Consider the following 17,634-nt stretch of genomic DNA (forward strand, 5'->3'; position numbering starts at 1 on the left):
ACTGTAGTGGTAATATGGAAGACCATGGTTATTTTGAGTTTAATGACATATTTTGATTTCTTCCTCCTACGGGTATTAATAAAAGTGTAGAAGTTCAGAACTCATTTTGAGATAACTTGTTTTGTTTTTTATTCTTGTAATTGCATAGAGGAGAAATGTAGGGGATCTTCATGTAGTTGCAAAGCTTTTCTTAGGGTGAAAGTCTCAAAACTTTCAATTTCTATTCCAGTCATGTGCCACCCAGTCAAGATCAGGTCTTGTAGTCTCATGACCATAATCACGGTGCCAGGCTTTAATAAAAATCTTGGGGCTGTTGTTTATTGGAAGCTTCTGCACGGGATCTGGCACGGGGTACTTCTGGAATTTGGTCACCCATGGGGTATCTGCTATTATAAAGGAGGTCTTGGCAGCCTGTAAGACTGCGTTTACTTGATATGTGTTTGCTTGATATGTATGCTTTTTATGTTATGCTTTTAAATAAGTTTGCATGAGTTAATAATAAAGCTTAAAATCCATTTATTTATTTACTGATCTGCTTATTGTCTCTGGATTCAAAAGAGCCAATTTCCTCGGTACCTGATCATTCCCCTGACAAATATGACAAAAGACATATTTATATTGCAAAAAAAGTGGTTTTGGGGAAAGGGGAGAAGACACTCTTGAAATGATGCTTTTGGAATAGAGACTATATAGGCTTTGTCTTGTTCTGTACCCATTATGACTGCAATTGGATTTACTGCACCAATTCAACTTCTACTTGTGCCAAGAAACAAAACAAAATCAAAATAATACACCCATGTGCACGCGCGTGCACAGACACACACAGAGGTATGTTCAGACCAATAAACAAGTAATGCTTAAATTTATTCAAAGTGTCATACATACAATAAGGATACTGGATTCTGTAGTAGTAATTTACATCAGCAGTAGAAAATTGAAATATTGGCTATTAAAGTGCAATGATACATGTACAAGCACATGAAATGACACTGGCAAGTATAAAGTAAACAGGATTTGATAGAAGAGCCTTCTGCAGAGTTTTGTTTCCCTGTGGTAGCTCTTTACAAAAGCCAATGATAACCAACCATTTTATATATATTAAGTAGTCACTTACAGTTTCCCAAGCCAAAGCAGATTGGCAGAGGGAGGACGCGGCAAGCCCTATGTATGTACTCCAGCATTACATTCTTCATTCTCGGCCAATGTTGAAAATAAAAAAAAAATCTTTTCTCTTTTTGTTACACCCATATTTACAAAATAAGTTATAAAGAATATTGCTAGTAGATTAGCAGAAAAGAACCAATGCTGGCTTTGCTGGCATGGCCCCATTTTCTGAGAAGGTTCAGAGAAACATAGATCATGCTGGAAGTGTATTAATTAAAGCCTTGGAAAGACTACACACTGATGCTTTCTAAAAAGCTGAAATGCAAAGACTGGAAGATTATAAATAGATATTTTTACATTAATACATAACACATAAACATATAAACATACATACAAAAATAATATCTTGATGTACTAACCACAGTCAGCTGGAGTTGGCTGGGAACCTTTCTGACATTTGGAACAATCAAAGTCAGTGGTTATATATCCCAAGCCAAAACCCAGACAAACTTGTTATATTTCTACTGTTTACATAAATATTGAAAGTCAAACATTCATTTCCACATAACACCAGCATGAGCTGTAAATTAATTCAGATGTATGAGTGAATCCAGCATGGTTTAAATGTGGTTTTAAGTAGTCTTTCCTTTGGCAAGATAGATTTATAAATCATTTTCTTAGAAGAATTTGTTTGTACAATATTACTCTATTTCAGGGGTCTCCAACCTTGGTAACTTTAAGACTTGTGGACTTCAACTCCCAGAATTCAAAGCTGGCTGAGGAATTCTGGGAGTTGAAGTCCACAAGTCTTAAAGTTGCCAAGGTTGGAGACCCTTGCTCTATTTCACACAAAGAAAGTAAAATACTTAAGAATTTCTTTCTTATTCCTGTTGGGTGATGCCTTCAGTTTTGCAACAAACTGAATAATTTAAAAAAAGCAGCAGTAGGTTTTCAGTCACACAGAGAATTAGAAAATCCTGAAATGATTGAACAGCTTTTGGCCTAGTTGCCAAAGGACAAAAGCTGAAAACAGAGGACAATTTTGTGACATTGTAGTATCATCTTAACTAATACAAAAATGGATTACAATATTTTCACTTTTTTTTTACAAAGATTTGTATGTCCAAATAAATATAAATTATCATAATTCCATAAACAATAGTGATTGGTCACAAAGTTTGATTCAGTGTTAAAAAATATTCAGATTATTAATTTTTTTCATCATGGCTAAAGGAAACGCCACAGAAAATAAAGTTAGAAAAGAATTACGGTACTACACCAAATTAGCAAATACCCAACTCTCTAATTTCCTGCACATTATATTTTGACCCCAGATGGCTTTTATTCATTTATTTATGAGGATCAAGTTTTTCAGTTGTTGTTTTCTACATTCTATATTAATTTAATAATTATTGTTTTAACTAGTCAGGTTTACACAATGGAAACTACTGGCTGCTGGTAATATTCTTCCCAAGATATCCATGACAAAGTCCATTTCATTCTTGAAGAGTGATAAGTTTCTATGCTGCAGCTTCCAGAAGAGTTATTCGCACTAATCTGTCACCAATGTATTCAAGTTCTTCAAGAATACCCACTAAACCATCTTTAAACACAAGAGGAACAACTGAGAAATGTGCAATTATGCTTCTTTACTTCTTTAACATCTGATAGTCATATTGGCAGTTTTAAATGTTCAGAGAGTTGTGGTGGAACTTTCAGTTTAACCCTTAGTGTCTGAGAAGGGATTGCTGACATTGCAATTTTCACTACAACTTGAAGATGAACTCAGTGTACTTGAACCCGCCGCAGATTCTGGAAAAAAAAAACACCGCACATATATATTAATAGGATATTATACAATTAGGTTTGTATATATTTCTAAATTGCTTACTGAAATTTTCCCTAAATGGTGTAAAAGAAACTTGCAAAAATAAAACTGAATAAAACCATTTCTATAAAACAATATATATATAGAAACATTCCACCTAAGGGGAAGGGATGTCTAAGCAAAGACAATTTTTTAAAGATATATTATGAAATATATTTGATAAATGAAACTAAATGCAAACGTCTGCAAAGTGAACCTTACCTGAGCTGCTGAGAGAGAAAGCAGATTTGGAGTTACTGAGTAACGGTATCAAAACGTTGATAGGGACCCACCCTTCTTTGTTTGTGCTCAAATTCCTCAGATACCTAAAAATACACATTTGCTGTCAAACTGTTGAAAAACCCAGCATCTACAAGAAATCAAAACATTATGGCTAAATTCAGAAGCAATATAGCCCATGTTTAGATATAGATAGTATTTGGAATATAATCTTATATACACTCTGAACATTCCAGATTTCCAGCTGTGATATGAATGCAAGTTAGACTCTTATTCTCCCATCTCAGACAATATTTTGTCTCTCCTGATGGGTTCTGGACATGATAATACATATATGAAATGTAAATTTAGTTTGAAAAACAAATTGAAAAACTTATTACATTTGTGAATTGGATTAACTTCCCAAGATTATATGCTACAGTGTTTCCCTGAAAATAAGACCCGGTCTTATTTATTTAATTTTTGCCTCCAAAAGAGGCATTAGGTCTTATTTTGGGAGGATGTCTTCCACTGTCTCACCTCATGGTGGCAGCACCAATAGCCCCACCCAGGAGCCCAGAAAGGCTTTGGAAAGGCCTCTGATGGCAAAACTGAGGCCGGGGGGCGCCATGCGTTCAATCCAGAGCTCGTTTCTCAGCTGCACAGGCCTTTCCTGAAAGTCTCTGAAGGTGAAATGGAGGCCAGGAGTGACACACACAAGCAATGGCAAGCACCCGCAGAAGAAGTGGGCAGTAAGATGAGAGAGGTGTCAGGATGTGGGAGGCCTGACTGCAACTGTCCTAAGGTAAGTGGGTGTAGGACACATGGGTCAGCTTCCCCCCCATCCTCACTCTAGCTTGATTTTTACCTGTGCGCCTTGTCCCACCTCATGAAACCAGGTGCAATGCATTAGGCAGAGTCTTAACTAGGGCTTATTTTGGGGATAGGGCTTATGTTGGGCACACGTGTAAAATTCAAGCTAGGTCTTATTTTCAGGATATCCCTTATTTTCAGGGGGAAACAGTACTTATACTGAATTGTTTTAGTTTGCTCTATACTGTATTTTAGGGACGTGGTGGCTCAAGGGCTAGGACGTTGAGCTTGTCGATCAAAAGGTCGGCAGCTCGGCGGTTCAAATCCCTAGTGCTGCCATGTAACGGGGTGAGCTCCCGTTACTTGTCCCAGCTTCTGCCAACCAAGGAGTTTTGAAAGCACGTAAAAATGCAAGTAGAAAAAATAGGGACCACCTTTGGTGGGAAGGTAACAGCGTTCCGTGAGCCTTTGGCGTTGAGTCATGCCGGCCACATGACCACGGAGATGTCTTCGGACAGCGCTGGCTCTTCGGCTTTGAAATGGAGATGAGCACATCTCAGAGTCAGGAACGACTAGCACGTATGTGCGAGGGGAACCTTTACCTATACTGTATTTTAGTTTTGTCAAAGTCTGTTCTTATAATAGGAGGGGGAGAGGAAGCAATATTCTAAGCTTCGTCAAGATTTCTTAACCATAGTTATATATCTAGAATAGTATATACATACTGGGCAAAAGTATATTTCAATATATTTTGTATTAAAATACAATACCAAAGACCATCTGCTCCTTCATGGATTAGCTGAACTAACTCTCCACTGTTCAGGATCAAGCCGTTTGAGTTGCTTTTATCGTAACTGGCTACAACAGTATATTTACCAGGAACCTAAATACAAAAATGAGAAACCACGGTTGGTTTAATAAGAAATAATTCTCCAGAACTGTCACAATAAATATACTGACATTTGAGACATAACTAAACAGTGGTATCAGTTTAGTTTTTCTATAATGAAGTTCCCACATGCAGTTTTCTGGGTTAAATTAAAGACCCATTTTATAACAATTACAGCTTTCTAATATGCATATGACTTTACCTTCATATGTATAAATATTCAAAATATTTAAGAAATGTTATAATTATAACTTATGTTATTAATAGCTACATTAGAATTGTTCAAATATATATATATATATATATATATATATATATATATATATATATATATATACATACATACATACATATACATACATACATATATATATATATATATATATATATATATATATATATATATAGGTCTTTGGTTATTCGGGTTTTCTCCGTAAAATTGGAAGTGTCTTGGCGACGTTTCGACGAAGTCTCATTCATCTTCAGGCTTCAGCTTCGTGCTTCTGGGAGCAATGTGTGACTGCAGCTGTTTCTTCCTTTTAACTGCTAGTGGGGTTTGAACTGATTGGGTGGGAGCTTGGCTGTGCTCTGATTGGATGTGGGTTTTGGTGCTCTGATTGGCTGGGGTGTGTCCTGTTTGGGTGGGGCTTGGTTGTGCTCAAATTAGTCTGAGTTGCAGGGGGATCTGAGCTGGTGAGCTGCACTGCTACTGTTTGGCTTCGTGTTCGTGGTCGTGCTACATCTTCGTAGTGGGTGTCAGTCTGCTGCATGTATGGATTGGAGGGGTTTGAAATGGCTAATGTTGCAGCTGCGGTTTGGCTTCTGGCAACATTAGCCATTTCAAACCCCTCCAATCCATACATGCAGCAGACTGACACCCACTACGAAGATGTAGCACGACCACGAACACGAAGCCAAACAGTAGCAGTGCAGCTCACCAGCTCAGATCCCCCTGCAACTCAGACTAATTTGAGCACAACCAAGCCCCCACCCAAACAGGACACACCCCCAGCCAATCAGAGCACCAAAAAAACCCACATCCAATCAGAGCACAGCCAAGCTCCCACCCAATCAGTTCAAACCCCCACTAGCAGTTAAAAAGGAAGAAACAGCTGCAGTCACACATTGCTCCCAGAAGCACGAAGCTGAAGCCTGAAGATGACGAATGAGACTTCGTCAAACGTCGCCAAGACACTTCCAATTTTACGCGGAGAAACCCAATAACCAAAGACCTACATACAAACACCATGAAACCTCAGAAAATATATATATATATATATATATATATATATATATATATATATATATATATATATATATATATATATATATATATATATATATATATATAATTCTTTTCTGTACTGTAATTATAAAAACATAAAAATTAATTTTTCCTTAGTGATTACTTATTCAGTGAGTGGATTCAAATATCTCATCACATGTCTACAATAAAGAGGAAAGTTACCAATTTCTTCTCTCCCTTTCCCTCTTCTTCTGCATCTGATGAATTAAATGGATCTTCTGCACTAGACCAACCATCATTTTCTTCAGAAGCATCAAGAGATTGAGATGTTTTGGACCAACCTGAATAAATCAATACTTATTATTGAATAAATCAATACTTATGAGATCTGATATTCTCTCTCTCAGACATATAAACCCACAGACACATGTATAGTTTTAATATAAAATACAATATCCATTTGCAACTAGGAATGATAAAACAAAATGAATTTAAAAATGGGTCTAGTTCTTTTTTTCTATTAGCTTTAGATTCCCTGAATTATGGTTTTAAATATGAATAATTTTGCATTAAATTATATAGAAATATTTAATAATACTACTATTCAATATTTTGTATTACAATATACAAAAAAGTTCAAAACAAGGAATTCATTCAATACTGGCAAAGGTATGCTTAGGACAAGCAAATGATAACCACTGCATTTAATTTCAAATCATTCACTTCCAGAATAAGTAACTACTACAGAAATATACATTTTCTCTATTAACAATACGATTTCAAATAACTGCACATATTGTCTCATGTATCTTCTATATTGGTTCACTATTCTATCTTCTTATCCTACTTTATTTATCACATGCAAAAAAGTAAACATATAGCGGCAGGAATATAATTAGAAAATGTTTAGTTGCTAGTGATGGCACCTAGTTTCTGTTGAATAAAATAGGAGAGCTGCAATTGGCAGGATGGTTCAGGGAGGAAAATTTGAATTTATTTCTCCTAATAGCTAAGATTATTCAAGTACATTTAATGCCTCCCTATTGTTACCAATAAATAGAACAATTTCTTTAATAGACAGTATTTGGAAATGTCAAACGAAGGAAACATAGGAGAGACATTTATGTCTGTTAATTTTTCTTTCTGAGATTTTTGCAGTCTGCAACTATCACTTCCACCAGATCCTGAAGACATTTATATTTCGTCATAGACTGCCATTGTAATGTAGAGGTTGATGGGTTGCATTGAATTGTAGCTTCTGACATCTTGAAAGAACAAGATGTCAGAAGCTACGATTATGGAACACATCTAGATTGCTCCTCATTATGATTTTGTCATAATGGAAAATGGGAAATCCTCTGATTACATCCTGACATCTTTAGAAGCAGAAATATGCAGATCCATACAAGTAGAAATTCTAAAAAGAACTAAGAAGGAAGCTTTTATTAAATAAATGGGCACAAATGAAGAATTAAAAGGCAACAATCCTATCTACCAAATCCTACCATGACTAAATCAAGCAAGCAACTTGTGTTTGAGAGCAGGTCTGTTGTGTCTCATGTGGGCAAGGAAAGAAAGCCACAAGAAACCACACCATGCAGAAAGCTCAGCGATCTAGGCCCAAGAAAAAATACGTTACCTTGCCTGCCTTGGGCTGTTAGTAAAAGGTAAGTAGCGCTGATCCACTTTGCCCTGTTCCATGTTAACACAGACCTTACATCTGTGAAAGAACTGAATGATAAATATCCCTCCTTCATTACACTGCAGCTATATCATTTATATTATTGGAAGCCAAATTTAACCTGTTCATAATTAAATGGATGCTCAAAAGCAGTTTGTTTTGCATAGCTTTATCCATATAGAGATAATGTTTTTCATATGCCATGTAGATTTTGTATATTTTGTGGGAATGTAGGGCTTAATATTTAATAGAAAAAGAGCAATGCAATATATGGAAATGCAAGGAACTAGAGTATTTAATGAGTGATAACTTAATTTCTAAAACACAGGGACCCCTAATGAGTACTATAAGAATTTGGGTGAGATATCCTCCGGGATCTTCCTTATATTAACAGAGCTTTCTCCTCCTTCCTGTCACTGATCCCAGCTGCTTGCTTGCCAGGAAGAGAGTTGATGAATAAACTAGCAATAGCAACAGCAGCAAGTTTTCTTCTTTCTCCTCAATTACTCATATCTTCAGAATGGATACAGAAAACCCTTAACTCTTTTTGTCATCTACAAGACAACTTGATTTTTGGAGTCCAAACCTGGTAGCCTTAGTAAGGGACAACAGTAGCCACAGAGTTACAGTTGTGAGACTCTTGCCAGGTCAAAATATGCTCATGTTTGGTGTGGCCTATATTTCAGATACGATACTCATGTTTTATACTGACAATTTTCAATAATTTCCAAATGAGAGCTGTAGATAGATAGATCAGGCAAAGGAAGGATTCATTTTATTAATCTAGTATCTCCTCATAATGTTGAGTTCATTTTATCATGGATATAAATTATTATGGTTGCTATACAAATTATTATGGTTGCTATACTCTCTTTATACGGATGTGGGGGTTCAGTGGCTAAGACGCTGAGGTTGCCGATCGAAAGGTCGGCAGTTCAGCGGCTTGAATCCCTAGTGCCGCATAATGGCGTGAGCTCCCATTACTTGTCCCAGCGTCTGCCAACCCAGCAGTTTGAAAGCACGTAAAAATGCAAGTAGAAAAATAGGGACCACCTTTGGTGGGAAGGTAACAGCATTCCGTGCGCCTTTACTATTTAGTCTTGCTGGTCACATGACCATGAAGATGTCTTCGGACAACGCTGGCTCTTTGAAATGGAGATGAGCATCGCCCCATAGAGTCAGGAACGACTAGCACATATGGGCGAGGGAAACCTTTACCTTTACACTCTCTTTGATCTCATCCATTCCCTTTATCCAATGTCAATTTTATCCAACTCTTATCAGTGTCACCCTCAGCCTCGCAGAACAGAGTAACATTTTCATCTATCATCTGCCCACATTATCTGTTTGCAGCACAACTGCTTGAACTTCATTTGAATGGAATATTCAATGTGTTGACTCAGCCTTCCACCCTTCCAAGGACCCAGGTTGTTGGGGGCAATATGCTGACTCTTAAATTGCTTTGAGAAGGCTATAAAGCACTGTGAAACAGTATAAGTGCTATTTCCCAATTTCAAGGCTGTTTGATCAGTTCTTCTGCAGTCTTCAGATCTGTAGTAACAATCAGATCCATTATTTCTACAAAGGTTTCTTGATGCTTCACAGACACAAATTAACACTGGAAATACCACTGATTTAATTATATGGTTTGGTATTGCCATCAGCATATTCATATCATTAATAAACTTGCCTAAGTCTTTTTTTACTGTTTTCTTCCCTAAAATTAATCTGTTCTTTTGTCTGTTGAGCACACTGTCTATCCTTATTCCTGATTTAAAGAAAATTGAACTATTGATCAATTTCACTATCAAACGTAAGTTTACTAAGCAGTTCTTAGTAACATGAGTCAAACAGTTCAATTCTTTAAAGAATTGATAAACAAAGCCCGCAAATAGCAAAGACTTTATTGGGATTCTAGATTAATAAATGTAATTCTAGTGTTTCCCTCAAACAAAAAAGAGATGGGTAACTATTTTAGTGACGTTGTTAAACCAGACTGACAGCAATGGATCAAGGTAAGTACACATTTTTTGAAACCTGAAAGTCAAATTTCATAGAGGCTCTATATTTTAATATTTTATAATATTTACTAAGATCTTATATTATTTTATTTATTTATTTATTTTTTCAAATTTATATACCGCCCTATCTCCCTAAGGACTCACAATATAAGTACCACATCATATTTTGTTTCATACCATAACTTTTCCAGTTGGTTCCACGGAAAGCTTTTGAATTTACCTTTGCTTTTTTCAAGATTCTTTGATGCTACTGAACTGACACAACCATCTGGACTATCTGCATTTCTCATTTCTTGTTTTCTCAAGTGCCTTCCCTCATTTTTTGAAGGGCTATTCAGGGAAGAAAGTGAGAGTTATCATTTATAGTTATCTTAATAGTGTTACATGCATGGATGATTTACATCACAGAAAGGTTTTAAAACAAACTGCGGAGGATGGGTTTTTAAAAAAAGACTGATTGTGCATTAGAATATAAAACCACATGGGAAAACTGGTTTTAGGAAAGCATGTATAACTTGAGTCCACAGTCTATTTCTTGGGAAAGCCTCTAAGGTACATTTAAGTACTGTACAGAAGTTAAGAATTTAAATCTCTAACTTGGCCCATAACACTTGAAACCCAAAAACATCAATTGTTTTCAATATTTTAAAAAGCAATATTTGAGGTAGAGAATGACTTACCTGGTATTAGCTGAGAGAGACAAAGGTAAACTCTGAGTATGTTCAAGAACTTTATGCTGGCTAGCTTCTGTGAGTGAGAGAGAGAGAAGGAAAGTATCTTTCATTGTCAAGCTTAAGCTTTGGAGATCAACGTTAAAGTTCTATAATCATGAATGAAGGAAAACTGTTGTTCAAACAGGAAACTATTTTATCTACAGTCTAAATATCTTAATAAATGTATACAATTTTTTTTAACATCACAATGTACTGGGTATGGACAGAATTCTCCCTTAAATAATAGTGTTTTAATTAGAGTAACTGTAACCTACGGTAACTTGCTCATGGCCATCACTTCTTGTTCATAATATATACTTTGCCATCACTGTTTATTCTTGCCTTTTCTTTATTGGGGCAGGGAAAAGTCAAAAACAATCTTGCATCCCTATCCCAAGCAGACTGATGTGTGTTTTCTAATGTGAAGGGGGGAAAAAACATGATATATCTTCGCTTCCCCCATTTTCTACAGGAAAAACTATGAGGGTGCAACTAGAGATAGAAATGTGTTGGGAGTATTGCTTCAAATAATGACATTTTAAGGAAGAAGAGCTAGTTTTGTTCCCCTCCTAAGAAATTTGTTTCTGTTTAGAAAAATAAACACAATTTTTACTCTATGCTGATATTTTACACCTAAGTATTATATATCAGGGAGATTGAGAAAACTTACGCCTGCAAGCCTGTAATTGGCTGGTCAATACTTTTCTAATTTCATTTACCCAGGTAGCTTTGATTTCAGGAGTTGCAGCCTATGTAAAAAAGCACAACAATCAGAAATGTAATCCTTTTGTCCTTCTAAAGGCAGCCAGTCCCAAAAAAAAGAGACCGGGGAAGGAAGGGAAAGGAAGGAAGGGAGGGAGGAGGGAGGGAGAGAGAATTTCAGCAGATGAGGTTAAAATTGTGTCAGTGTCAAAACTGGCAAGCATTGTGACAAAGTCTTACCCCAATTTATATTTGTGCAATATTTATAAGTACCCCCTTGAATATTTATGCAAAAGGAGAGTGGTTTGGATTGGGATATCATAGTTGCCATCTTGTCTCTTGTGACCTCCAATGGGGTGCCACTGTCTAATTGTCACAAAATGCAAGTAACTATTTCTTCCTTCTGTTTTCCAACCATCTTTCCCCCACAAGTCCTGGAGAAAAGACCTGGAATAGGAACCTTATTGCTGCATAAATTATGTAAATGATATTCTTGTATTTGTAATTATGCTATTGTTTTCATGTTTTTATTAGCCTTCTTGACCATCATAGCTGGCAGAAGTGGGAAAGAAACTGATCAAATAAATAAACAGCCTTTTCAATCAACAGCATTTAAAGAAAAGATTTTACCTGTATTATGTAAACTTCTTCCCTTGCATTATACCAGATTTCAAATTTTTTAATATCACCTTTCACATTTTCTGTTATTCCAACTGCAGTCATCTAGAAAACAAAATAAATTTAAAGCAATATTCAAGAATATATATATGCAATTATGGCACTTACATAAGGAAATAATTAAAAAGAGTTCTTAATTTATGTTATTTTAGAAAAAGTATAAAAGAAATGGAGAGAAATCAAGATTGCATTTGTTGGCCAGATTAATTAGGTACTACATTAATTAAACTGTACACTGATAGTGTTATCCTGATTTTCCAAAAACAGACATTGGAGTAGAGAAGATCAACAGCTTTAAATCTATGTAGACTTCTATGGTTTTATGAGATATAAAGGGTCAATATATATCAGGCTTATTCACCACTGAAACAGAATAGAAATAAGACAATTTTAGTTTTATTCCAATGAAACTGGTCTTTGGCCAAATATTCAAACATTAAGATTCAGAACTTAAAATTCAAACATTTGTCTATATATTTTAAATGTATTTTTAAATCTTACATTTAAAGAATTCTTAAAACTGTATGAAGGAGCTTTTTCATATCCTTCTCCATTTTCTTCTCTCTTTTTACAGAATAGGATCGCCTTCTCGTGGAGGAAGAGGTGTCTTTGCATTGGCTTAAATCGAGCCAAATCTTTCACTTTTGAGTGGCCCTTTTTATGATCAATCCATACGTTAAAGGATCCTTGCATTAAAAGTTTCCCCAGTTCATGCAGGTTCCCCTTCAAGAAAAAAAATAGCAAACACACACACACACACGCACACACACACACGCACACACACACACACACAGAGTCAATAGCAAGAAGATGGTTTTATTTCTGATTACTAAAATGTGATTGTTAAATAATGATGGTCCAAGTAATATAATTCAGCTTAAATTCAAAACCAAAAGAGAAAATTATTATTTTGTTTACAGGTAGTCCTTGACTTACAACCATAATGGAGCCTGTCCATTACAGTTGTAAGTATCATGGTCATTAAGCGAATTACCCACATGATTCCTTCACTCAACGACCACATTGCCTGCTGTTCCTGTTGTACAACACAGGATGCCTCAAAAGGTGGAGAGGGTTAGGAAGCCTAGCTCAAGCCCAGTTCTCCACTACAGCACCTCCTCAACTCACACACAGCCCATCCAGGCTTCCCACACTCCCTAAGGAACACAGTACTCTGCTTCCCACCCTTGCAGGTCTTGGGCCTCCTTCCCACTTCACTAGGTCTCATACCCCTTTCTGCCACATTATGCTTAGTCTATTTACTTTATCCAAAGATTGCCTTCAGGAAGAAACAGCTGATATGTTGCATAATCTTCCTACCTGCAGGCCATGTGGTACCATCTTGAAAGCAGTGACCATTTTGGTATTGGAGGCAATTCACAGATAAGAATTGCAACTGCTTCCAAAATGGTGTCTGCTTCCAGGACAGCACCGCACAGCTTCTGTATGTATAGGAAAGCTATGGGGCAGATTGACTGGTTCGCCCTTTCTGAATGGAATGTCGAAGAGATTGGTGTCACAAGCACAGAGGCACTGGGGGAAGATAAGAGGGTGGGGGTCTCAAGACCTACCCCAGCGACTTATGAGTTGCCCTATTGATTGAAAATGGTGGTTAAGGAGTGTGGGGTACTTGGCACCCAGATTGACAGAGCCACTCTGAAACTCTTAGGACTGGTCCCAAGTAGCATTTGTTCAGGACTGCTGTAACTTCAAACAGTTGCTGAAAAAGCATCCATAGACTGAAGAATACCTGTGTTAAGCATTACGCGCAGGCTACTATTCAAATATCTGATCTCCAAAGTATGATCTGAAGTAAAACAACCTTATCTTTTTTCCTCAATTAGTTTTACGGCCAGGACTCTGCAAGGAAAGGCTTGCAATTTAAAACTATATACAGAGAAAATCAAATAGGCAAGTTCTAAAAAAAATTCCAATTACTGCTAGTCCTTGATTTACAACAGTCCATTTAGTGACCATTCTAAGTTACGACACCACTGAAAAAAGTGACTTATGACCAATTTTCACACGTACAACCATTGAAGCATCTCCATGATCATGTGATGGCAATTGACTTGTATTTATCTCGGTTGCAATGTCCCGGGGTCATGTGATCAATTTTGCGAACTTTGACAAGCAAAGTCAATGGGAAAGCCAGATTCAAGTAACCTGTTATTAACTTAACAACTGTAGTGATTCACTTAATAACTGTGGCAAGAAAGGTTGCACAATGGGGAAAAATTCACTTAACAACTGCTTCACTTAGCAACAGAAATGTTGGGCTCAATTGTGGTTGTAAGTCGAGGATTACCTGTATTTATTTTAAAGTTGGGTTAATTAAATTTCCATTTCATTCAATTACAGGGAGAGATAAGATGCAGAGTTAAATGAGAGACATCATCTGAAAAATAGAACTTTCTACCATTTAAAAAATGGTTTGGGAGATCCAGGATATGGAATTATGAAATTGTTGTTTATCACCCTTAGCTCTTAAAAAGATCCTGGATGCCATTGGGCCAGCCACCCTGTTTTAGCCCAACCCACTTCAGTTGTTGTGATGAACAAAAATAGGAAAGATTATCTATACTGCCTTGAATCCTAATGAAAGTTGGAATTTAATTTGAATAAAAAATTATTTTATTTCAGGCTACTGGAAAAATAAAATATTTGCACTATTTATGCAGGCTTGGTCTTGCTTCTCTGTCTATAAAATATGAGATACCAAAACCTGCCAGTTGGCCTGGGACCAGGGATGAAATACAAAATTTGTTACTACCGGTTCTGTGGGCGTGGCTTGGGGGGGAAATGTGACTGGGTGAATGTGGCCAACTTTTTTTTTTTACTTTTACAAGCATTTTTTCTACAAAAAATGCTTGTAATGCCTGTAAAAAAATGCTTTTACAAGCCTGTGATGATCAGGCAACTCAGCTGGGATCGCCAGAGGAAAAAAAGCTTTTAAAGGGTTCTGACGATCCCAGCTGAGTTGCCTGATCGCCAGAACCTTTTAAAAGCATTTTTTTACAACCTCTTCGGCTGAAGAGCTTGTAGAAAACATGCTTTTAAAGGGTTCTGACAATCCCAACTGAGCTGTGTGATCATCAGAAGCTTTTTTTTAACTTTTAAAAGCATTTTTTCAGCTGAAGAAAAAATGCTTTTAAAAGTAAAAGAAACAACCTCTGATGATCACGCAGCTCAGCTGGGCATGGGTGGTGGTGGTGGGGCAGGGATTTTTGCTACCGGTTCTCCAAACCACCCGCCACCATCGCTACTGGATTGGGCAATCCGGTCCGAACCCGGAGCATTTCACCCCTGCCTGGGACCCCAATGGGGAAATATCACACTGGAGGCTGTAGATAGACTAATACTCCCACCTACCCTCCTTGTATATTCTGTCCTCTTTTTCCCCATCTTTGGTTATAACTTGGAATTTATTTGCAATTTTAATGTGATTTTAAACATCTGTGTATATAGTTATGGCTTTATTTTAATAATAATAATAATAATAACAACAACAACAACAACAGAGTCAACAACAACAACAGAGTTGGAAGGGACCTTGGAGGTTTTCTAGTCCAACCCCCTGCCCAGGCAGGAAACCCTACACCATTTCAGATAAATGATTATCCAACATTTTCTTAAAAATTCCCAGTGGTGGAGCATTTACAACTTCTGCAGGCAAGTTGTTCCACTGATTAATTGTTCTAACTGTCAGGAAATTTTTCCTTAGTTCTAAGTTGCATCTTTCCTTGAAGTTGCATCTCTCCTTGAGCCTGAGTGGCTAATGTTGTAAGCCACTCAGGCACCTTGTGACATGATGGGCATTGGGCAGCAAACAAACTCAATGAACGAAGAAAGAAATATTACTAGTTACCTCATAGCCAGTGATTGCAATCTGATGCATGGAATCGTTAACTGCTTTAAGAATTCCCAATATTGACGTCAGGGCCACTTGGAGATCTTCAGCACCTTCACAGTTTTTACTGTACTTTAACATTTCCTGTTGGAAAATTACACATAATTCAGGCAACAGAAAAGCATCTGCAGTGTATCATTAAGGAAATGCTTAATGGGGCTCTTTTAATCCACTGGGGTCAGTCCAATGATCTTTAACAAATTCAAAGATGAATACATTTTACATTTAATTATTTTCAAATAAATAGATATTAAATCAAATGGATAGAATAAAAGACCATTAGCTTCAGGATCAAGTATTGATCAGTTCAAGGACCATCTTTGTACAATGCCTAACTTGTCTCCCCTCCCCCACTTCTAGAATGGAGAGTTTGCTTAAACAAGCTATTTCTTCTTGAGCAGAATTTCTCTGCAGAACAGCACTTCCTTAAAAAGTGCTGGCAACTTAACAAACTCAGCTCAATGACCTTAATTAGTTGATCAGAACTGTCTGGGCAGATTACTGCCTGAAACTGACTAGATCTTAATCAGTTTTATACAAAGGGTTTTTTGTTTTTTGGTTTTTTTGCCTAAGTGTGTGAACAAACACACAGTGGTAGCATATTTTTGTAAATGTGTATTCTCTACTGTGTGCCTATTTATTCATTTGTAACCTCTTCTTTCCCAATGAATGTAAATTCAAATATTAATTTACTTCTTGCTAATTTTCTGATCACCAGAGTGAGCATTCCAAAGGATAGGGAAATGAGAAAAAGCACTACAAGATTGACATTGCAAACTTGTCTACCTTGTGAATCAAATTTCAGAGATCATCCTTGCCATTTGGGCTCACCCACTTGTGGGAGGTAAATTTCTCTGACATTGTAAGTATGTTACAATTATATAATTTCTTAATAATTTTTTCTTCTGAAAGATTTGTCACCATCCTGTTGTCTCTCTTGGTGCGCTTATACTTTGGTATCTATCCTGCAAATCCTAAATTAAGTAATGATGCACAAACTAGCAGCAACCATCATGTTTCTGTATTTCTTCTGTCCCTTTAGTCAAGGTATTACTGAACCAACTCTACTTTCCATTTGTGAAGTAGAAGCATTCGGAGTCCTGGATTAGACTTTCTTCCTATAGAAAGAACCAGTTTTGATCCAGCAAAAGGATCTTACTTTCAGAAAGGATAAATTTTATTGCCCTGAAGTCTCTCTTGGAGCATTACCTTTTACTTATAACAGGGAAGAGATTATCCCTTGATCCCCCGATTATACTGAAAGTAAGCTATGCAAAGGAACAGGAAATGTAACAATGTTTGCTTTTTTTTCTCTCTCCCTCCCCAAATATCCCTTTTTGTCTGGAAAGATGATTCCTGCAGAGGAACATGGAATTCTCTATGTGCTAATATATTTGCTAAGGACAACTATAAACCATATTGCAAATTTCAAGTCACTGAACAAATTATTTTTTATACACAGTTATTAAAAAAAGATAATCTTTGAAAAGTGTGCCACAAATGTGACTGTCTGCATTTCCCCTGCTTTCTAACAGATTTCCTATTTCCTGTCCCACCTGACTTAGTCAGTCAGTCAGTCAGTCAGTCAGTCAATCAATCAATCAATGACATAGCTGAATTCCTACCTTTAGCAACAGTTGATATTTGGTTATTCTTTGAACAGGCTTTAGTAAATAAGAATCCAAACTCAACTTGTGATCAAGTTTTCGTTGACACTCCTACAAAAAATAAAAGATGGACAATAACTTTTACCTCACAAGGTAATAACTAACCAAGCAATATGGTTCCAAC

General features: G+C 36.6%; 2 protein-coding genes across 6 annotated transcripts in view; one reads left to right on the forward strand and one right to left on the reverse strand.

The window, feature by feature from the left end:
- PCID2 (PCI domain containing 2) overlaps positions 1 to 17,634 on the forward strand; it is a 107,023-nt gene that overhangs the window by 73,503 nt on the left and 15,886 nt on the right. The window lies entirely within an intron of this gene.
- The window catches only part of MCF2L (MCF.2 cell line derived transforming sequence like), a 103,852-nt gene continuing 87,063 nt past the window's right edge, over positions 846 to 17,634 (reverse strand). For all 5 annotated transcript variants that reach the window (XM_058186828.1, XM_058186824.1, XM_058186826.1 and 2 more), the window contains 11 exons: positions 17,469 to 17,561; positions 15,802 to 15,927; positions 12,435 to 12,656; positions 11,886 to 11,978; positions 11,224 to 11,302; positions 10,521 to 10,587; positions 10,061 to 10,170; positions 6,361 to 6,479; positions 4,774 to 4,886; positions 3,194 to 3,297; positions 846 to 2,916 (listed from right to left, as the gene is read on the reverse strand). In XM_058186828.1, coding sequence (XP_058042811.1) covers positions 2,825 to 2,916; positions 3,194 to 3,297; positions 4,774 to 4,886; positions 6,361 to 6,479; positions 10,061 to 10,170; positions 10,521 to 10,587; positions 11,224 to 11,302; positions 11,886 to 11,978; positions 12,435 to 12,656; positions 15,802 to 15,927; positions 17,469 to 17,561 — 1,218 coding nt within the window. In that variant the 3' untranslated portion in view covers positions 846 to 2,824. The remainder of the gene's footprint in view (positions 2,917 to 3,193; positions 3,298 to 4,773; positions 4,887 to 6,360; positions 6,480 to 10,060; positions 10,171 to 10,520; positions 10,588 to 11,223; positions 11,303 to 11,885; positions 11,979 to 12,434; positions 12,657 to 15,801; positions 15,928 to 17,468; positions 17,562 to 17,634) is intronic.

The sequence above is a fragment of the Ahaetulla prasina genome, chromosome 5 (assembly GCF_028640845.1).
Source record: "Ahaetulla prasina isolate Xishuangbanna chromosome 5, ASM2864084v1, whole genome shotgun sequence".
In the NCBI taxonomy this organism is placed as follows: Eukaryota; Metazoa; Chordata; class Lepidosauria; order Squamata; family Colubridae; genus Ahaetulla; species Ahaetulla prasina.